The sequence below is a fragment of the Nelusetta ayraudi genome, unplaced genomic scaffold, assembly GCF_046127955.1.
Source record: "Nelusetta ayraudi isolate G7.1 ecotype Tasmania unplaced genomic scaffold, CSIRO-AGI_Nayr_v1 ptg000135l, whole genome shotgun sequence".
NCBI lineage: Eukaryota > Metazoa > Chordata > Actinopteri > Tetraodontiformes > Monacanthidae > Nelusetta > Nelusetta ayraudi.
The window spans coordinates 9,524,609-9,547,901 of NW_027466185.1; the positions used below are offsets into that span (position 1 = coordinate 9,524,609).

At 44.1% G+C, this 23,293-nt stretch overlaps 1 protein-coding gene across 2 annotated transcripts in view; it reads right to left on the minus strand.

Moving 5' to 3' along the window:
• Positions 1-23,293, minus strand: part of csmd2 (CUB and Sushi multiple domains 2) — a 225,237-nt gene that overhangs the window by 85,594 nt on the left and 116,350 nt on the right. For both annotated transcript variants that reach the window (XM_076011540.1, XM_076011539.1), the window contains exons 11-22: positions 22,102-22,205; positions 19,833-19,945; positions 14,104-14,286; positions 13,241-13,431; positions 12,980-13,115; positions 9,794-9,988; positions 8,007-8,145; positions 5,572-5,759; positions 4,488-4,676; positions 3,806-3,922; positions 1,591-1,806; positions 496-684 (exon numbers count right to left, since the gene is read on the minus strand). In XM_076011540.1, coding sequence (XP_075867655.1) covers positions 496-684; positions 1,591-1,806; positions 3,806-3,922; positions 4,488-4,676; positions 5,572-5,759; positions 8,007-8,145; positions 9,794-9,988; positions 12,980-13,115; positions 13,241-13,431; positions 14,104-14,286; positions 19,833-19,945; positions 22,102-22,205 — 1,960 coding nt within the window. The remainder of the gene's footprint in view (positions 1-495; positions 685-1,590; positions 1,807-3,805; positions 3,923-4,487; positions 4,677-5,571; positions 5,760-8,006; positions 8,146-9,793; positions 9,989-12,979; positions 13,116-13,240; positions 13,432-14,103; positions 14,287-19,832; positions 19,946-22,101; positions 22,206-23,293) is intronic.

Sequence of the window (23,293 nt, forward strand, 5' to 3'; positions counted from 1 at the left end):
GCTGGCCACGTTGTACAATGAAAGCCCCCTGGCCATGGTTTGTAGCTGTTCCGCAGGTCTTCGCCCCGAGCAGCATCAATAATGAACACATGATGTCACCCTCATTATAGCCCTTTAATTTAGACAAATTCAAAAAAGGCTGTTCCCGGGAAGCCGTCCAGTAAAGGGCGCTTTGGAGGCCTTACTTGGTGACAGGACTGGAAGTGACATGTATTATTTTATTTTTTTCAGCATTTTATTTCCTGTTCACCCGTGACGTGGGTGGTGCTGGGGGAGGGGTGGCAATGGGATTTCAGTGACGTGGGGAATGATTTTTCTTTCACTGGACGGACAGCCGTGGACAATCTCAGGATGAGTGGGCATGCAGCAGTGGTGGTAGTTGAGTTGAGGCGGTTTTACTTTGGCAGCATGAGCAAGCCCAGCCGGATCGGAGGAAAGGGAGGGGTTGTGGGCGGGTGACGAAAGCAAAAAAATAAAAAACATGTGACCACCTACCAACACACCTTGGCAGAGGGGAGCTCCACACCCGCCTCCTGCCTCCGAGGCAGACCACCCTCGCAGGACCCTCCAGCCGGTACCCAGGGAAGCAGGAGAAGATGAGGGAGTCGCCCACGCCGTACTGCAGGCCTTTCCTGGTGCTGTAGGCAGGGATTCCAGGGTCCTCGCATGGCTCCAGGTCATATTCTAGAAAAAGAACAGGGAGGAAGTAAAACACAAATACATTTACACAGTTACAAAAAGATCTGAATGAAAAATATTCATCTTATCATACCACAGAATAAAAGGAGAGAATGCTACAAAAATATAAAACTAGCAGCGTCATTACATTGGGAGTAAAAAAGTGCTAACCATAGCCTTGCCTGCTATGAACATTGACCAGGATTGGAATTTATAGGAAAACAAGACAATAAATAATACATATCAAGTGTTACATCCTCTCACTAACAATATTGTGTTTTGACTTCATCACTGACATGAACTGTTACAGCCTTGTCCTCTCAGTGGACGTTCATTTAGCCGGTTCGTTGGGTTATGAATGCAGAACAAAATCAAAGAGTATAGCTGTACAATCATAACACATAGTTCCCCTTTAAAATTAGAACATGCATCCATGATGAACAGGAGTCCAGAAACTCAAACATTTTGCATTTATAAGCACCCAGAGCCTCTAAGTTAAATATTGGAAATGTGGAAAATGAATGTAGAACATCTCTGTGACTTCTTTCAAACCTCGACAAGTTGTGTCGAGTTGATGCAGCTGTTTCCCTTCTACTTCTAAAACTCAAAGCAGAAGCGGTCTTTTCCATTTCCTTTCCCGCCTGGCTGCCAAACACTGGCCATGTGGACTCATAATGGTGTCGATAACCTTTCTGGAATAGACACTCATTATTAAAAGGTCAAGGCCAGTCTCTGATCCAATTAGCAAGGTTCAGATTCCCTCCTCACACAAACCTTCAGTGCCCCGTGTTGCAACCTCTCACTCTCTGTCCTTTCCGAATGGCTCCATGTGTACAGTGATGAAAGCATCGCCGCCTCGCTACTTTTATCCCTAACCTATCAAACAGCTGGGGCAACAGTGACTGTTCCCACCTGAGAAAGTGATGTTGAATCCCTCGTAGGAGACGGAGAAGTCAGACAGGAAGCGGATCTGAGCCGTGTAATTTCCAAACAGGCCGGCGCTGAGGGGCGGAGGCAGCGTGGAGCCTGTCAGCCTCCAGAGGGCCTGGGAGAAGCTGCCGTTCTCCGTCACCAGCAGATGATCGTGGGGGCTCTCCAGGTGGAAGGTGTGGAAGGTGAACTGGACACCTGCACAGCAGACAGAAGGATGAGGAAATGCCCAAAGTACATTTCTGTCATAACTTCAATCCAAAACACGGCATATCTTTGCAAACCAGTAGAATTCTGAAGTTTTCAAAAGCCTACAATCAACTTTCCTTTCAACCAGATGGAATTTCACCATGCAACATAGGCTTTTGGGGAAGAAGATGGCATTCTCTGGGACCGGAGCTTTATTATGACAAAAGCAGGAAGCCACCACAAGCGTGTAAACAATGGTGGTCACAGAAGAGATTAGCACTGATACTGCATTTGCTTTTCATTCATCAGACATTTGTGCATGAGAAGAACAAAGAGGAGCACAGAAGGATTTGGTTGAAAGAGGGGATGTTAGCTGAAGAGTTCGATCTGCCAACTGGATCCACTGGTTACAAAAGAAACAGACTAAAACTTATTAGCAAATCATCTTCCAACCTTTAATGTCTGTTAAAATGCTTTCTCTGGGCTGTTTCATAGATGGCCGGGACAAGTCAGTAGAACATACCCTCACCTCATTAAGTCTCTGGTGAGTGTATACACTGCTTAAAGGTTGGACGTATTGCTGAGATGCAACACCATCTCATTCAGCAACGATATTCCACATATCTTGGTTTTACTCAGCAGTTGGCAGCAATATCAACAAGGCATTTACCACCAAGTGACTGGCGCTCAATGGATATTTTCTCTAAACCCCAGAGATTGTTGCGATGTTGTGGTAATCCAAGTAGTCAGACCATCCTGCCTGGGAGCAACAATCCTTGGTCACCACGTTCAGCATCTATATGGTATAGATTATTTGTGTTAACAAGAAAATTGAAGATTGTATCCAATAAGCTGGCCACGTGTATGTACAGTCCCCTCCAAAAGTATTGGAACGGCAAGGTCAATTCCTCAGGACAGAGCACCTTTTCTTTGAACATACCCATTTTTCAAGTGAGCAAAATTATTGGAACAGACATTATTTAATTAACTTGAAGTGAATAAGATTTGATATTTGGTGCCATAACCCTTCCTTACAATAAGAATAAATTCTGAAGTCTACAAAACCATTTTGTCTGGCAATTTACAGAAAAATGCATCCAAACTAATCGAAGAGGCTTCATCATGCAATAAGACAATGACCCAAAACACACTGACAACACAACAAAGGACTTCATCAAGGGGAAAAAGTGGAAGGTCTTGGACTGGCCAAGTCAACCATCGGACCTTGACCCAATAGAGCATGCATTTTACCTCCAGAAGAGGAGACTGAAGGGAGAAACCCCCCTGGCTGCAGTAAAGGCCTGGAACAGCATTTCAAATGAAGAACGCAACAGCCTGGTGAAGTCAATGGGTCGCAGGCTCGATGCAGTTATTGTAAGGAAGGGTTATGGCACCAATCTGTTCCAATACTTTTGCTTACTTGAAAAGTGGGTGGGTTCAAAGAAAAGGTGCTCTGTCCTGAGTTGTTTAACGCATCTCGATGTAAATACCATGAAATGAAAGCTGGAATTCTGAACTTTCGTCTTGTATTCATCTTTTGATCTGAAACCCACATGTCTTCAGTATACAACAAAAACAAAGGAATTGACCTTGCCGTTCCAATACTTTTGGAGCGGACTGTATGTACACAAAAAAAGTGTCTATATATAGCCCTTGGATTTGTATCTGGTTACATTCCAAACTGCTACATCCACACTACTCTGTGACAGCAACAACCATCAACATGACAGGTCGATATCCGATGTTTTGCAGAGAGAATTAAGTGCTTGGATAAAGTGAAAAGGCCGCATCAAATGGATACCAGGGCTCCAGCAAAGGAAGCGCAGAGTCGTTCTCGGTGCCATAGCCCAGGGTCACACTCTCTGCGCTCTAGTCTTACAGAGACGCCACGCTCGACAAAAAAACACAAAGGCCAACCGCTGGGGGGGGGGGCGGGGTAACGTTGTCAGGGAAATTGAATTTGACGGCATCGCCTCGCATCGCGTTGACAATGGATTCCTCCGCTCACCTTTGCCATGGGACGTCTCGATTATCCACGTGCAGTTCAGGTTGTGTGGGTAGAAATCCGGGAACCCGGGCGAAAGGATGGTGCCAGTGCTTCCCTGGATGTAACCGCCGCACAAGGCTGTGGGCGCAGGTCCAGTGGCAGACATTGGGAGCACGTGAGGAGGAGAGGAGGGGGGACAGTGATTTTAACGACGGCAGATGTAAAATCCTACGTTTTGGTAAAACGTATTTTCAAGCAACGTCCTTCAAGGGAGGATAAAAAGCAAAGAGCTGCATCATCAATATCATTAGAGAATGGGGCAAAAATCGATAGCGTCCTAAAGTACGAAAACATTTACAGATGAGGGAGAAGGGAGACATCAAAGGGTGAGCTCACTGCTTCCCGTACATATAAAACATTTATGACGAAACGGGGGCCTGAAACTTTCAGAGTTTAAAAATGAGAGTCGTTGAGAGGATTGCTATCATCCAGTATGGATTTTGCAATAACTCAGCGATATATGTAGCGAGTCGAAACGTGACGCAACATGAGGCAAAAGTGCTCAAAACCATTTCTCATGTTGTCGCTTCCCGGGGAGCGAGACGCAAACAAACGGATGCGGCTCTAATCCCAATTATGAACAGCGTATGGGGAAACCTGGCGGGAGGCCGCTGGTTTTCTAGGTCAATACTTTGGAGCGTACCATCGCAGCTCGGGAGGGGGCGACTCCACTGGAAGTTGGGCTCGCACTCCAGGGGCTCGGCGTCGCTGAGCGTGTAGCCCGCCTCGCAGCTGAACGTCACCAGGGCGCCCACGTAGAAGTCGTTGCCCTGCCGCTGGCCGTTGACGGGAATGCCGGGATCCACGCAGTGATCCGACTGCAGCTGCAGGGCTTGAGAAACACATCAAACACTCAACATCCAACCATGCAATCAACACCGGCTTCCTGCGCTCCGAAAAAAAGAAAGGGGTCACGCAGAAGTGAGGAAATGTTAAAAGAGCACTTTGCTCTCCAAAAAGCACTGGATAAATTATTCACGAAAACACCAACCCCCCGCACCCCAACCTTTTTTTTTTTCCAGCAGAGGTAAACCAATGAGAGGCCTCAGCTTCCTGCACCTTCTATAGTTTCTGCTTAAGTGGAGCCTTCCCTGAATTATTGAAACTGGGATTTTACCAGCACGGAAGTGCAAAAGGTGAGCGGCGGTCACCACACAAGCAGAAAGCAGGTGAGGCTTTGCCAGAGAGGTTAGATTTACAGCATGAGTTGAGGGCTCGGTGTAAGGGAGCCGCGTGTCGACGCACACGGCCGGGGTGAGCGCATCAAGGCCGAGGTATCCGACGGAAAGCCGTAGCTCATTTGATTTCCAATCATCAGTGTTTTCATTACGGCGGTGGAAAAAGGAAAGCCTGCACAGATTGCCTCCACAGCCACGTCTAATTAACACTTTTCCTTGACTGGAGAGCAAAACCGTCAGCTCGTTGCAGATTTTTAGGCCTGTGGAGCAGAAAACGTCTTCAGAATGAGACCCTGAGCCAGTTATGAGGCCAAGTGTGTAAAGCACGCAAGTGCGTGAAGCTTTCTCAGCACCTAAAATAGCATTAATAAAACATTTACGTGATATTTTATTTACTCATAAAAACAAAAAAGTTTTATATTTTCCTCAGAAGTTAGGAAAGGTATGCATTTGGTGAGGATTCCACCCTGCCCAACTGACAACCCAATAAAGACTGACTGGCGACCGATTTAGATGATGCAGCCGGAAAGAGTTTTTTTGCGTCCTTACTTTCGTAACGTATTCGGAAGCCGATGTCGGAGTTGCTCTTGTCCGTCGAGAAGAGCAGGTAGATGAAGTTGGAGGTGCTGATAAGAAACTGAGGAACCTGGGTGCCCTGGTAACTGCCTATTAGAGACGAGGAGGGGAAACGTCCGTCGCGCACCTCCAAGACGTCGTAGTTGACCTCCGTGCCAAACCTGCCAACAGAAGGGCCAGTTTAGTTCAGCTTCCATGGTTTCATCTGTCTGGATAAAAAATCTAACAAACTGCAAACGGAGGTCAAAACTGATGTCAGGAAATAAAAATACCTCACACAGTGATTTCTGTTTTTTACAAACATGCAGTAGGATCTCTATTTTAAGCCGTAGCCATGGTGATGTTTGACCAACTGCTATGAATTGCCTAGTGACTATTTCTTCTGTTTGTTTGCTTCAGTTCAATCATGATATTGAGCCTCTATTTAAGTCTTAAATAGAGAAAAGTGCTAAAGGGCTGATGCTAAATTTATGTATCCTCGCCATTAACAGTTTGCGTGCGATCAGTTTAACGACTCAGAGGACATTTGATGTACTGTAGTTTGTGTGTGTATTTGTGTGTGTGTGTGTGTGTGTGTGTGTGTGTGAGTAGGTGCAGTCGCTTCATCTTCAAAGCCGTGCATAAAATTGGTTCACAGTTCTGTCATGCGGTCTTTGATACATTATTAATGATTAAAAAAAGAGAAAAAATTAAACGGCGACAAATATTTATGTTGTATTCATTTTGCATGGCGTGCCGTTGAGGCAGGGACCCGGTCGAGACGGGCTCTAAAGGATGAGCCGCTAATGTAGCGTTTGATCCTATGACTGAATTTAGCTCTCTCTCTCTGTCTCTCTGTCTCCCTCTCTCTCTCTCTGTCTCTCTCACTGTCTCTCTTTCTCTCTCTCTGTCTCTCCCTCTCTCTCTCTCTCTCTCTCTCTCTCTCTGTCTCTCTGTCTCCCTCCAACATCAGGACAAATTACCTTCTCTGCCGTCGCTCCGCTTCCCCTCGACAGAGCATCTCCGCTCGCACTCATACATGTACAAACTTTAAGGTGCCTTTTTTTCATGTGTGCGCGCATCAGTGCGGCAAAGGCTAGGTTGGCATCTATAAGAAACTTAAGTACCGTCTGTTATTGGCACTAACAAGTAAATAAAAAAATTCAAGGGACGCTTCACATCCTAAACGATTACCGCAGCAATAACATCATTGACATACTAATGAATAATGTGAGTATCCGCTACCAATCTAACATGCACCTAACTAAATAGGCACATTTTAACAAAGGGGTTTAGATTTATTGGAATGCAATTTACAGCTGACATCTGACAGCGCCTGTGCTGCCATCGCTATGCAAAAAGTACCATTTAAGCATACAACATACTTTAAGCATACAACATACAGGATTTGGATTTGGCGTTCTCTCTCTCTCTCTCTCTCTCTCTCTCTCTCTCTCTCTCTCTCTCTCTCTCTCCATGCCGCATTTGATTTGATTGCCACAAATGGCGCGATATTATGATTTAGTGCACGTTATGCTCAACGTCATTCTGTGCGGCAGGTAAAAAAGGTGGTGTTGTCCCGAGTGCCCCAATTCTATCGTAAGCCGATCGATGCGGAGCCGATCGGAGTCGATTATCACCCGGGTCGCTTGCCGAGTTGTTTGACCCGTTTTGTTGCGCAACAGCGCGGCTCGGTGAGCACATTCCACCACCACGAAACTGCAGGCTTCAATCTTCTCCAAAACAGGGCAGATATTTACAGAGAGAAGAAACAGGATCAGCCCCTCAAAGCTGAGGCACTTGGTTTTTCTCAATGTCAATCTTCACTAAAGGACAAAGCTGTTATCTGAATGCTGATTTTTTTTTTCTTTTTGTTTTACACATTTTCATTCATATTTTTTGTTGTGTGGTTTTCCGTAAGCTTATGTTGTTTGACTTTAAATTTGTTTAGTAGTAAAAAAAAAACAACTAAAAGCTTAAAATTGTTAATAGTTATTTAAGTTCATTTGTAAATAGTTTAACATTTGTTTTTTTGCACTTACTATCTTAGTTTTTATCACTCTAGAGTGTATAAATAAAGGTGTGTTTATATTATAAACATTGGATATAGTCCATGTTTCTTTTTTTACATTAGTAATTCATATTACGCATAATCTTTTATTACTGTTGGTAATAAATTATTTTAAGTACCAAAAAATTTGAAGAGCCGTTTGGGAGCCGAAAGAGCCGTCTCTTTTTAGTGAGCCGAGCCAAAAGAGCCGGTTCTCTAAAAAGAGCCGGAATGCCCATCACTAACGGCAAGTAATAAAATAATTAAGAAGACAAATGTAAACATGCTAAGATTACAGCATGACAAAAAAAATAAACAACTTACAATAGGACAAGTTTGTTGAAGAAGGAAAAAAAAAGGTTCAAATACAGTAGCTCACTTGTCAAAGATGATCTTGATGGGATAGCCCGGAGGAGCCTCAATGATCCATTCGCAGTTAAGGGCCTCCTTGTAGAGTTCTGGCCAGCCCGGGGAGAGGATGATCCCGCTGGGAGCCTTCAGATCCCCACCGCACGGAGCTAAAGCGGGAAGGCGAGTAGAGGGGGTGGGGGCGATGGACAGAGGGGGCAGGTAGAGACTGCATTATGCATGTCTTTCCCAGCTGATGTACGACAATATCCATAGATGATCTCATGCATCAGCCCAGGCTTATCCCATTCCTTTAACTGCCAGGGTCTATCTCATGTAAATTGGAGACGGCTCGCTTCAAGGTTAACCATTACTCCCAGGAAGGCACATTTATGTATAGGGTGCTACGCTGGGCCTCCCGTGTGTGTGTGTGTGTGTGTGTGTGTTTCCTCCCCCTACATCTGTCATGAGACCCCACCCATCCACGGCGCTGCTGTCTTCCCCATCAAACGGCGGAAACGGACCGACTTTGATCGCCACCACAAAAGACACTCGAGCCGAAAAGACCTCCTCTCGTTCCTTTTTTTTCATTTCCTTCTGCCGTCTCGGTGAATCCTCACTATGTGGCGCGTCTCTTTAACTTCTGGCTATCCTTAACCAGAGCACAAAGGCACAGCGGAGGGCTTAGTTACAGTGCCGGTGCCACGCTCACTTTGAAGTGGAATGATTTAATCAGCCAACTCAGCATAGTGAAGGACATCTATAAAAGGCTTAGGCTACTGGCTCCGAGGTATGATAGATGGTCCCGGGGGGGAGTGGTGGTGGTGGGGGGGCAAAGCAGCCACGTCGCTAGTTTTGGGGGTGGGAGTGACATGTTTTAATAATGGCTTCTCCTTTTTGCGTATCATGAATAGTGTAACTGATTAGGGCTCCTTAGAGGTCCGTCCGACTCTGTGTTTGATGTGCTACTCTGGTGGTGTCTAAGAACTTAAGCTGGTTAACACTGGAACCAGCTTAGTCTCATCTTTGCCAGCTCCTGATGTTCTCGCGAAAAGTTTTCCTGAGGTGAGGCCAGACAGAAATAGACGTGTTCGGGAATGACTCAAAACGCCAAAGGAGCGACTTCAAACCCAGCACGTGCCGTTTACGCTATTTCATACTTTCTCTGCCATGACTTATTTCTTTTTAATGTGTCAGACTCTTCTCCGACTGACAAGGTTGAGCTTGAATAAGCTCCAAGTGGTCCTTAGAAGCAAAGTTATGATTAATTCCATGAGATAATTGTATCTTGCATCACTTTTAAATTAAACTGTAGAAATTCAACCCCGAGCGGGAGAAATCTGCATCTGCTCCTTCCACTTTTATCAGCTCTGGTCTAATCTGTCGCTTTTAGTGATGCCGCATCACCATCCAGGCCGTCCATGAAAAAGAATCGTATCCCCCATTTCATTGGCGCTAAACAGCTGTATATGGGTCACGAAATGACCATGAAGCAAAATGCTATTAGAAAAAAAAAAAAAAAGATATGCAAATCCGCCTCCCTCCCTGAATGACTCAAATCCTCTGCCTATTTAAGCTGGCAATATCCAAATTTTAGTCACAGAGCTAACTCAGCCTGCCCTCACACAACTTCACGGTGTGTGTGATACCAAATAAAAAGTGTGACTACAACCCAGATCTTTAGTGCCGTATAAAAATGAATGCACCCACATACCCTGAAGCCTCTACTTGGTGCACGCATCTCAAAATCTGATTTCCCAAAGTTGAATGATAAAGCCTGGCTGCTCATCACGAGGAGGTTATCATTCCTCAGCTCACCTTCGCAGCGCGGCACAGCGTTGTCCCACACCACGTTGCCGTCCTTGAGGATGCACGAGATGGTTTGCGAGCCATGGGTCTTGACGAATCCCTCCTCACACAGGAAGGAGATGGAACTGCCCAGCTGAAGGTTCTCACCGAAACGCTTCCCATTCACTGGCACACCTGGGTCCGGGCACTCGTTGTGACGGAAGGCTGCGGGGAAAAAGAAAGAAAAAGGTTGAAGAGGTAAACCAAGCACAGTGGCACAGCAGAGCGGAAAGGATGAAAAGCAAAAATGGGTTACCAATGACCGGAGGGAAGTAGAGGTTTGTAAAGATTATTTATTGAAGGCAGCTGGACTCAGACAAAGGTATTTAAAGAAGAAATTTGACCTTTCATTAAAAAAAGGATTTTTCTAATGAGAAGCTTCAAACCTGACTCACAAGTAATGAAACAGTCCAAGGCCACAGCAGGAAAGGAAGGCCTCAAAAAACGTTTATGAGACAAAATCTTGTTCTGTCACATTAAAAGTTAGTATTTTAGTTCAACAAAAAAATGTTTAAACACTGAGAAAACCTGTTGTGCCATTCACTTTTACTAGCTTAAAACCATGACTTTAGAATTAAGTTTCCCATTCATTGATTTTGTACTTTTTTGCACCCTAGTTCTTTGTTATAAGTTAAGTGTATTTATGTTGCATAAGTTAAGAGAGTCCCAGGTGTTTCAACGTTGTGGGGCTGTAGACAGGAAGTGCCTCTGGGGTTATAGATTCAGGAGCCTCTGATTTAGAAAGAAAATGTATTATGTTCTCCGGTTGGTGTCTTTCAGATGTAATACATTACACAAGTCACATCAATCATCACTTTTTGCCAATACTACCCTATTAAGCAAAAGCTGCATTCAAGCTCCTGCTCATTCAATTGATTTGCTCACATGCACAAATTACAGGAAGTGGGGAGCCATGTGCACACCATCAAGATGACACAGTTGATGGATATGCACACTCTATCCATTTATTCTCGTAATCTATACTCAGACATAAAAAGCAGGGAAAACAGAGGAGACAAAAAGCCTTGGAAATATGTGTCAACAAATACATCACTTCCGCATCTCCCCTCACACCACAGGCAGGTAGGCCGCTCGTGTAGATATTGATGAGTCTCTCTTCTGTATCACTTGGACCCAAACAGAGCGTCGCCATCAGCTCATCCATCATGATCATCCTATTTATCAAGGTGCCAAAAAATCTCCCCAATACAGTTTGGCACGTCCTTAATTAACAAGAATGATGGGAAGTTGTCCACGCTGCACCCCCCACCCCCACCCACAAACGGTCCTGCAGTCCGATGGCTGTGTTTTCGGGAACTGGCCGTCATCTTTAATTAACTGCTGCTGACACTCATTCACCACGCTGCATTGGTTATTTATTTATGCGTCCAACTCGCTAATTAATGCATTAGTCGCCATGTGTTGTCCACATTGTGGCATCGCACTTCCACCTGCGTCGGGTCTGACGGTGTGTCTGCAAAATGAGCCGGAGCCGGAGTCCCAGTTGCATTGTGGGTAAAGACTTTGCACAGAATGTTAATTTGTTTTGGGGAGGAAAATTGGTTGAAGAATCAGAGATGGAATTGGGATTAATGTTGTGCGTGCACCATCATTTTACACACACAATTCTGCACAGTGCATTGGATCAAATGATCACGCAATTGAACATAGTAAAAATAGCAAAGCATTTACGCAGTGAGTGACATTCTGCCGTCTTGCGTCACAGAACTGCTTACGCACAAAACTACATTTTACAACTAGGGCACTCGTTTGCAGTGAACATGATGAAATTTTGAAACCATGAGCAGTGCGTTTGGGTTGTCTCAGCAAAGGTTGTGTGCTAGGCCCAGGCGGCAGTTGAAGATGATGTCAAAGCAAAACCAATCAAGCCATGGGTGGTAGAACATTTATAAATGATGTGCTGTTATGAATAATGGCTTGCAAGGTCTTTGGTCAGAATATTGTGATGTAATATCAGCCATTAAAGGCTAAGTAGCCTTTGAAGAGGCTGATTGCTGTTTGCACGGCTGCTTGCCACTAAAAAAGAAACAACTGCTGTGTTTTCATTTGCTAATAATGAAAATTTATAATCACATTAAGAATGGGTCCACTTATAAGGAGTGGGCCGTATTAAGTATCTGCAGTGGGCCAGGGTGTGGATCTGCTCTGTGTGTCATGAGTTTACCCTGATAGCTGGTGTAGGAAACAAGGAAAAACAAACAAACAAATACACTGGTTTCTGATGTGCACAACAAACCTTCACGTGTTTTGCATGAGTGCAGCAGTGTAATTGACATGCTTCATGCTCATAAGCCACCAGCTAACTTGGGCAGAAGAAGAGGCCTTGCTCTCTTTTTCTGAAAACCCAAAATTTATCCAATAGTGTATTTTACCAATGGAAAGACAATAAGGTGAATATAAATGTTAACTATTACCAGACTAACTCCCGTACTGCCACTTTCACACATGATGCACGCGTGCAGCAGGCTATTTTCTGGTCCACCTCTATAAAGATCATTTCATCGTCCGAGCTGCAATGTGATAAGTTACTGTGATAAATGTAAATTCACCTGACTAAACTTACATATATGTATAGACAAACTGATGCAGTAGCTCAGTGACTGCAGCAAAAGCCTCACATAGAGAAACCTCACAGCAGCAGCACAAGAGCTCCAAGGCTTGCTGGGTGAGGTTCCCATTATGAGCAACAGTGTTTTTTTTTTTTAGGTGTAGAAGAAAGCAAAGATCAGGCTCATTACACGATAGTGTTTATGCAAAGAATGTAAAAAAAAAATCCTAAGCCAAAACAGTACAGTGCATCCGTGAAACCGGTTTAGCGGTGTGCACTGCGTCACGCACAGTCGATCTGGAATTTCCTCAGAAGTCAGCAGCTACCCTGGAATAGAACATAATGAGCAGCGCTGCAATGTATCTGCCAGGTAAAGACACAGCTTGGGTTTTATTTAGACGTCAAGTCTCTCTTTAGACAATACAGAGAGGGAGGTTTTTTTTGTGTGTGTCTTGTGTGACATGGAGCACAGAGATATGGCAGATGATTCATGAGGCTCACTGGATGCATGCACACACACAAACAAAGCCTGTCAAATGTGCACGTGATACAGAATGCAAAAACAACGGGCCGACTTCGCTTCTTACTTGTGAAGGTGATGTTAAAACCTCTGTCAGTGTAAGTGTGGTCGGTCAGGAACTCCAGCCGTGCCACGTGAGCGCTGGTTGTGATGGAAGGAGGTAGGACGTCTCCAGAGAAGGTGCCCAGGATGGGAGATTCAGCCTGATAACATGGAAACAAGCTCCTTCAGTTTCCATACAAACACTGTTGCTGCTTTGTCCCCTTCTTCCAATATGAGGGGCAGGTCGATTGATCGAGTTCCAAAAGTTCCATTTGAGGGTCTTTACCTTCCCTCCGTCCTTGATTGAAAGGAAGTCGAACTGCTTCTCCATGCTGAGGTCGTTGAAGGCCAGATTGATGCGGCTCTCGGGGTTGGCGATGATCAGCCACACGCAGTGCATGTTGTTGCCGTATTCCTGGGGATAGTTTGGGGTGAGCAGCACCCCGGACGGAGTGGTGAAGTTGAAGAAACAGGAAACTGTAGCAGTGATAGAAAGACAAAAAAGGACGAGAGAAGGAAAATAAGAGGGAGGGGGAATGATGGCTTTGCTGGAAGCAGCTACAGGTCAAAGTAAATCACCAAGTTTGACAAAACTAAAATAATAATTTAGACCTTCTGTGAAGCCGGACAGGGAAATAATTACGTTCCTAATCGGTGACAATGACAAAGCACAGTGTGCTGTGTGCTGTGTGCACTTGGCTGAAAGGGTTTAACTAAATAAACAGTTTATCTGCATGTTATGTTGCCAAATTGACTTTTTGTGTGCAAGCAACCTCTTTGTCATTCAGCCGGCGATGTTATCTGGACTGCAGCTTTTTTATTTTTTTCCTTTTTTTCTTTTTTTTTTCCATCCCATTATCTGTCAGTGACACAACGGCCGGCACTATCTGCGCGGTCAGTTCCTCACCCCTACTCCCGCTGTTTGTCTTTCATGGCGCTAATTAACTAATAAGTGCTCCCATTGTTTCGAAAAAAAAAAAAAAAAAAAAAACTATCCAGAGCTTCGTCAGGCAAACTGTGGCGGATAATCGGACCATTCATTATGCATCACGCTTCCTCGCGCCGCTCGTTGGCGCCAAGCATCCATATTTATAGGCGCACGTGTGGCGCGCATGAATATGAAAGGCGGCGGAGGACGGGAGGACCTACAGACGCAGCTGGGCTTCTTCGCGGACCACTGGTTGTTTTTCTGGCAGGTGATGTTCTTCTTGCCCACCAGCTCGAAGGCGGGCAGGCACTCGAAGTAGAGTCTGTCGCCGTGGCGGAAGCCCGCGCCTTCCCGCTTCCCGTAGGCGGGAATTCCGGGATCTCCGCAGCTGCCCTGCTCGATCTCTGTGGCGGAAGGAAAAAAATGAAATAAAATAAAGAAACGTATAACATCAACAGAGGCGAGACCAATCAATGTGTTAATCAATCAGTCAATCAATGTGCTCTCTTTAATCATTTAAAGAGGAAAAGGGAATAAGTAAAAAAAAAAAAAAACAAAGTTTACCACCTGACACACCGGTAGACTGCACTAAAGCACTTCTGGGTTTCCACTTCTAAAAACATTGCAGTTTAGAAATGCCTGTAGCCTCAGGCAGCAGATAATGAGTGATGTCAAGGCAGAGTTTGGTTGTTGTTGTTATTGTTGTTTTTTTCATATACACAAAGGTCCATCTCAATAATAACACTTATCTGTAACAATAAACTGAGACAAACTGGAAACACGCACACATCTGTGTCTAAACCGAGGTTCAAAGAACACATAAAATGTGGTTCATTTTGCTTTTTACATATTGTCACATAATTTAAGATAAAAATAAATGTATGCATTCAGAATTGTGTCTGCAAAATAATGCATAAAAATACACACAAAGGCTGATAGCTGTTAAAAGGATGTGCCACATTAACAACCTTGGACTTTACTAGACCTAGTGTCAACAATCAGTGCTTTTTCTCCTACAAAAGACATACAAATAGCTAATCCTGCCTTGAGACCACAGAGTTACAGGGAGAATAGTGCCATTATCATTGTCGCACATGCAATTGTATATAAAAAAAGATTCTTTGATTAATTGAATATTGGATACCTCGACAGTGCCCTGAGGGTTTTCACATGGTGATAAACATTCTGCAAATGCACCTTGACAACCTCCCCCAAAATAAGTAAAAAATCCATCAACGCTTGTCTAGCTTGCCTGGCATAGCATATCCAGCTGTAGTGCGTCTAGCTTTTGTTGAAACTAAGCATCAAAGACGTTTTTCCCTGAAGACCGGATTGATACAGGCAGGCAGACGCTGGCTAATGGATGACTCAGCGAGGAGCTCCGTTTGGGCTGACGAGACGGACTAGCTTCTCCATCTCGTGGTATTAAAATCAGCCAGACTTTCCTTGTTATGCATTTATTTTAGGTATAATTTCCTGTTGACATTAAGTAGTCTCCGCTGTCTCTTCACCCTCAGCAATTCTGCAAACTTGCTCTCCCCACTCATCCTCCCCTCTCCCACAATGTACCCCCTGCTTCCCCCTCCCCTTACTGCGTGACAAATGCCGCTGCTTGCAGAGGGCTGATGCGAGCACATTTAGATGCGTGCGCGCACCTTCGTGACGACCCCTCTTCCTTAAAACTCTGTCGGCCAATTTCATTATCGAATTTTGCGGCTCTCCCCCTTTTTTTGCGTACTCTCCTACCTTTTATCCCTCCAGTTTTCTGAGGTTGCAGAGTGCAGATGGGAATGCTGAGGCATCCCCCAGAGGCATCCGGATGGAGCAACACACAGAGCAAATAAGCTCATCCATCCAGGAAATGATGGCAGGGCCTAATATGATTTTAAACCGCACCAGGGAAGAGGCTCAGTATAAATCCATACTCATCGCTAATGATGATCATCATTTAGAACACATATTTAGGGCCCACTGCTGTTTGGATGTATGGCTGTCCCGAGGCAGCCTCATTCACTGAACAACCCATTGATCTCCAGTGGAAGTCACCTCTAAACAGGAGTCGGGGGGGAGTCCAACAGCTCAACAGTGATAACCTTCCATGGAAGCTGGATCACTTAATTTTCAGTCCTTCAATGACTTGCCACTGACACAGCCGGCCTGACTGGTCTTCTATTGAAATACATAACTACAGTTGGATGCCGGGAACCCTCCTGCAAGATCATTGATCACTTTACAGCAATATGGACATCAGCGCCTCATGCCTGGCAGTCAGAAGCTCGTCAGGCGCTAGTTGATGTATGTTCGTCAGGGCAAGGACACCAAACGGGCAGGCATGTTCTCCCAACAGAGAATAAAATGTTAAATAGAGCCAGCAGAGGGCTCAGTGGCATCATAAAGTGATGACAATCAATCATAAAGCCAAGATGCAACTGCGGCAGGTTAGGTAGCGACCTGCAGCTTATAGCAATCCATGTCAAATGAAAACTATATTGGTCCACTTGAACAGGAAAGAAAGAAGGTTTATTCAACCACCCAGCAAGTCTTTTTGTGATTTTTTTTTTTCCTTTTCTTTCTACATACCACTTTTGTAGGAGGAAAAAACAAATTGAAGACAGAGGAGAGTCATTTTGGATGGGGGCTATCAGAGACACTGTGGCAGGACCTTGTTGTTTTCTTTTCGACTTCAATTAGACCCGCTGCGTCCCTGCTGCTTCCTACATCCAAAATTGCGACAGGAATTAGAACCGGCTCTACTTTTTGGTCGGCCATTGTGCTCATTTCTCTTAAAGCTTGGCTTTTCCAAGTTTTTAACTGCCACAATCATCCTGTTTTTGGCAAGGAAAAACTCTGCAAGCAAATTCTATGGGACCGTTTCACAATGGCTATATAAGATACATCTGAAATTATTTTGGAAACATCCCATTCTGCAATTGGAGGCTTGTGGCTGTGAGTCGTAAGGGAAATGCACTGGAAGCCAAAGAAAACAGCACTTGGAAGATCTCCCTGCTGTGGGTGTGACATAAAATGCATACAGACTTATGCAAATCCATAAACACGCAGACGGCGGAATGCGATCATTTATTTGTCACTCTGAAAGACTCACTGAAGCCCTAAAATTCCCTGCAGTGCTTTCCCAAGTAAGCCCCGTCTTCTTCATGGGCGCGCACAATTAGACCTTTCGGGAAAATGGATGCAATAAATAAAAACCCTTTGAAGTGTGTGCGCGCACGTCTGTGTTTCCATGTATATACGCCCATTGCAATACCCGTGTTTGTTAAACGTGTGCGTTTCTCCGCAAAGCAAAGAGGAGGCAGGGCTGAACGAACACCATTTCAGTCTCATGAATAAGGAAGAATATGTAATGTCATATTTGCTGTCCCTGTCTGTTTGGCATTCCCCAGTAATCCAGGCATTGTAATGGGACTCAGGCTCACGTTACAGTTAACAACTGCACCCCGATCTACCCAAGGTCTTAAACAACAAATTGACGGTGGTCAGTCAACCTAATTGCAGTGACGGTGGATAGCAAACAGCTCATCAATGGGCTTTACTGGCCTAACATGTGTTTTTTTTCTGCCAAAATAAGTGTACGCTTCGAAATATTGGAATTTGATCTATTTTCTACACAACCCACTTTAGTGGAGGCCTGAATGATATTTTCTAAACCTTCCTTTCAGCAAATGGATGCCATGGAGTCCAACATAAATAAAATATGGTACGTGTGGCGTCTTCTGCCTGAGTGTCTGGCAAGCTTGGCTGTTCAATTAGAGTAAAACCATGTTTTATTCATCTGTTTTTATTTATCTTAAATGTAAATATCCACAGTGGCCTATACTCGCCAGCAGCAACATTCATGAAGCTCTCACAAATATGGTCAGTTTTGTTTGTCACGTTGATTAAAAAATATCGGCAGAACCTCCATCGACACAGTGGCAGATTTGCAATTTTTAGCAAGTTATCCGTTTAAAGCTTCATGTGAGCACCGACTGCAGTGATAATTTTCCCGCAATTATGTACATAATGCTAACGTCTCAATTTCCATCACTCGGTAGTTTCAACAGACTGCGTGAAATGCTTATAGTGCCAAAAATAATTTGCATTTGCACGAGTGCAAAGAAAAAGTACTGTGTATGCAAAGTAGTAGCAGTGTAAAGATTACAGACCACCAGATGTGCTTCATCACTGACAACTCCAGTGTTTCTAGTTGAAAGATAGAGGCCATTGTGAGGTGCACGCACTTGCAACACATACTGAAAGGAACGGCAGAGAGAGTGTATGTGTGTGTATGTCTGTGTGTGTACGTATGTGTGCTTGTGTATCGGCGTCACCGTGTTTGCAATTACGCCTGATGATCAAGCTTAAAACACAAGTAATTGAGAATGCAAATTAGATTTTGGATGCTCCAATCTGGGTGGGGTGAAGTGGTTCAAAGCGTTGCTTCCCCTTCATTAAGTCGAACTCATTGTTTTAATTACACTTTGGTTCAGCGTGATGCTCCACTTTCTCTGTTATTTTTACTGGGGAAAAAAAAGCATCTGCGTGCAGAGGGAGAGGACTTGCTGTGCTTCTGAGCGGCTCAAACGGCAGCCTCATTTGCAAGACGAACGGTGGCAAACTCCCCGCCCTCGTGTGCGCTCTCCTGGCATGCGCGCTAACGGAACACGGGGATGCGGATTCACGCACCCAGGCGGACTCCAATGTTTTCATCTTCCTTATAGTTGCACATGTGCAAGTGCCACCAACGTAAAAATTACAATTTTCAATGGGGAGGGGGCATCTGTTTGAGACGCACACCACGACTGACCATCCATACAGAACAGAGGATATCAGCTTCTTTTTTTTTTTGGCTAACTGCCCATTTGTTCAATGCATATGCTATTCAATATGACACACGAGTATAATTGTTCAGAAAAGATTTTGAAATGTCTAATCTTAGTCCAGTCTGTGTGTGTGTGTGTGTGTGTGTGTGTGTGTGTGTGTGTGTGTGTGTGTGTGTGTGTGTGTGTGTGTGTGTGTGTGTGTGTGTGTGTATGTGTGTGTTATCGAAAGGACAATTGGTCAAGTAATCTACAGCACAGATTTTTTTTTTGGTCATATCACAAACAATGTCAAGGTTAATCACTATTTTCCGATGTCCCACTTGCCATTGCATCTTTTGGGTACCAGTGCTGAAATCATAAAAAAAAGAAAACTGAAAAAATAAGCGTTCTGGAATACCACAGACACATGGAGACAAAATAACGCTGCCTTCTTACCAGTGAAGCCACTCCAACCCACTAAAACAATAAAGCAGTTATTTTTAGTGACATTACGGCCCTAAAAATATAGATATTGAATTGTTGTTTCATTCCATGCTAATAGATCCCTTTGAAACAGTGCGCTGAGCCTTTACACTGAGCCTTTCAGTTGTGCAGATATCTGCCGCAGCTACATTTGCTAGCTGCTGCAAACAACTTTGAGGTAAACAAGATAAGTGCATCTATTCTCTTCTCCACAGCAACATCTGGAAATAGCATCAATAGCATCAATGCAATCAAGACACAAGATGGACAAACAACAACAGCAACAGCTACTGTTCTTTTTGGCAGGGTGTGAGGCTGGGGGGTCCAAATTGTCCCTTTCAAACTTTAAAGGCTTTTCAGACAATCCCCAAAAGGTTCATTACACATGTTGCAGCAGGCGGCCACTCTGAGCCCAGCGCCTTTTTCAACTGAAATTCAGAGTGATGAGTGCTGCAAAGGACAAATATGATTGCGTATACAGAATCCAAATGCATTCTGCCAGGGCGCGTGACGGCAGCGCTGAGCAATGAGTCTCGAAGCACAAGGGCAAATGACTAAGAAGGCAATTAATTCAATCTGCGGTACGGAGAAAGGACAGCTTCTATTCAAAAGCAGTGAAAGAGCCAGCATGGTGCATCCCAATGACTGACAACGAAAAGCTTTCTTACCTTCGTAGGACACCTTGAATCCCAAGGAGCCGCTGGTGTCGTCTGTTTTGAAGTTGAGCCACATCTGGTGGCTCGTGCTAACCACAAGGTCGGGCGTGCTTGTGCCAGACAGGCTATGGAAGGGAGACGGAGAAACATCTTTAAAAAAATATATATACATCCATATAATGTCTAAATATGCTTTTTTGTGTGTATGGGATGGCTTTAAGGCTTGTCAGGTTGCTGGTATCGGTGACTTTCTTTGTAAAGAGTGTTTGTACTAACGGCAGAGAGAGTGGCGTCGCAAAAATAGCCAGAGGTTCTTCTTTATCATAACGAAACGACTTGAATGCAACCAGCAACACCGGGAGTTCTATAATAATAAACTGTTGTAACTTTTCTCATCAAAGAAAATTGTTCCTAAACTGTTGCAGGCATTTTTACGAAGAGAAGCTGAATAGTTTTGCTTTTCACTTCCATACCTTTAACTTTTTTGCCCAAAAGTAAAAAAAGAGTTTATTATAGTAGTGACAAATGGTGGAGAAATCAGTCGGTGCAAAATAAGTAATCTAATCCCATTTAAACAGTAATTCCAGCCAACTCTAATTGGAAGGTATGCAGCAACAGGCTATGTGATTAAGGATTTTAATTTTAGTGAAGGCACATGGAAGACTTAGAAGGAGTGGTATGGGAGAAAAGTCAAGATAAATTGGGTCCTATGTTGCTGTTCTGTTTTTTTTTATTTTTTTATTTTTTTATTTTTCCCCTTGGTCCTTTTCTTCGACTGTGTGTGCAGCAATTTCCCTGGGAACTTGTTGTCCATGAAGGAGGAAATATGCAATTTTGCTGCAAAGGAGCACAAGCCAGATGTGACACAGCCAGAATACTAAAATGACAAGCTTGGAAACTCCTAACATGTTGCATGACCGAGCAGCGCAGTTCTGCTACTCTACGATTAATTTAACATATTTTTTGTTATTGATGATTTCTTGCAAAAACTATTTTACTTTACCAGCTAGAAGAGGTTTAAAAGTCTAGACTCGTAGACTGTAAAAGCTGATTGAACAACCTCTATTCGAATAGCTCTAAACACTACAGGATTCTGTATTTTTTCCCCAATTTATGCCAAACAAAAAAGCAAATTAATAACTCAATGCATTTGCACACCCACCCCAAAAAAAAAGGCAATCAACTAATTAATTATTTTTTTGAATTGTAAATGTAAAGTGAATCCTGTGTGATACGGTCATGTTCAGCTTCTTTGGTCAACAAAAAGAAGTACCTCACCTTCATCACTGAGCTGTTAGTGCAAAATCTCTTTCAAAGGAAAGGAAATTTCCTATTTACGACGGCACTGCAGAGGTGCGCAACTCTGACCTTAAGAGCAGCGAAAGAAAAGGTCTCCCTCCACATCCCTGCTTGCACCAATGATTCATAAAATATATAGTCTTGCCTTAAACCGTGCTGATGGCCGCAGTATATTCACTGGTTCCTAAATGGTTCTAGTTCATCTGGGATCGTTGAATATCAAATGACAGATTGGCTCCCTTTCTTATTGTTAAAAAGTCCAAGAGGGCAATGTGGGGTGCTTAATTGAACAATTTTCACTGTTTAGGATAGCAAGTAAGTGCAGGGGGGAAAAAATATTACGGTGAGAAAGACCTTCACGCACAAAGCTCTCCTCTCATTTATTACCCAGCCCCGCCCAGCCCCCGTTCTGGCTAAGCAGAACGGAAGAAGAAAAAAAAAAAAAGGTGCTGTTCCATAAAAACTTTTATTAAGGTGGTAAATTTTGGCACAATTAATAACAACAGTTAGAGAAAAGCATTTGCTAGTGCAAACTCCAATAGGGGGCATCAAAATGCAGGTTGCCACGGCAGCACACAGTCTCACTGTGATCTTGCTTTTAGCATTGAAACTGCAGATGACTGACAACGTAGTGTGGCATCTATTTTTCATGGATTGCTGCGGCGGATGATGATGATGAAATGATAGAGAAATGGAACAAGAAAGACAAAAAAAAGACTCGGGGGGTGAAAGGAAGAGGGAGAAGGGCGCCGGCGGGTGCGGGGTGGGAAGCGGAGGCGGAGGAAAAGAGGCAAGTGTGCCAAAGGGAGGACGGCGCTGAGGAAAAGAGTGGAAAAAACAAGGCGTAATTACAAGGAACACGAGTCGCCAAAATGTCAAGTGACTGCTGGAGATAACGTGGGGAACCGGGGAGGAAAGAGAGTAGTCGGAGAAGGGGGTAGAGATTAAAGGCGTGATAATCGAGGCTGAAGGAGTCACTCACACGTGGAAGATGGTCTTCTGGTCCCCAACCACCTCGCCGTCCCCGACCGTCAGGGTGTCATAGCCGCGCTCCAGGTCAAAGTCCTCAAATGTCAGCTTGATTACCTAGACGACAGCGGGGACATCGCCAAGACGACCGTCATAGGCACATCCCTGAACACTTGTGACACCAGGTGCAGAGGAGAGACCCCTCCACATCTGCGGCCCCGAATCCCTCTGACGTCTTTCAATCCCCCCCGAGTACGTCTTGCACGACGTCAGGCCTTTATTGCCTTATTTACCTATCATAATGTTAGCTAATTTGCTACTATTTTTGTAAATAAAGAGACAATTTGTGTCACATAATTGCTTCAATTAATCAAAGAGTAATACGCCACCACATCCAATGGTTCGATTGGTAGGTAGGAAGACCTTATTGGTCCTCATGAGGCAACAGTTAAAGCCATCATAGCAACTGAACACACAAGACACACAAGGACAAATATACAATTTGTAGTTTATGTAACAGGTCGAAAAATATTAATTTCCCAAAATTAGATTACGGTTGGGGTTGATCATACCTTTTAAGGTTTAGTTAAACAGCAGTAAAATGGCTTGATGCAAAGACAGTGGGATAAGTTTTAATGACTAGAAATTAACTCTTCCACTGCTTGGCTTATAAGCCAAACATAATAAGAGTGAGTGAGTTTACACAGTTCGCGAGACGGTGCAGAGTGCCCAATGTCATGCATGAGGCAAGATGACCCATTGTCAAAGTCATACAAAAGTTTCAAGTCAGTGGAGGGCATGGTGGTGGACCATGTGGAAGTAGACATCATATAAAGTTAGCAAGTTAGGGAAGACCACACAAAAAAAATAAAGTCAGCCATGGAAGGGTGCTAAATGTGTAAGAGAGCAAAATCTAAATATTTAAACTTAAAGAAGGAAGTGGCGACTATTTTGAAACGGCAGTAAATGATTTGGGCCAAAATCCGAGAGTTTTCAGGGGGCCGAGAGGGCCTGGCCTGATGAAAAAGCTTATATAAATGCAAATTGCATTCTGTTCTATGTTAAACCCACAGCCTAATGAAAATTGCCAAGGTGGAGAGAGGAGATGGATGGCGTGTCAGGCAAAATAGGTCAGATCACTCGATAAATAGAATTTCATGCCGCAAACCCATCTCCCGTGTGCCGGCTAGAAGTGGAGGGCGTGG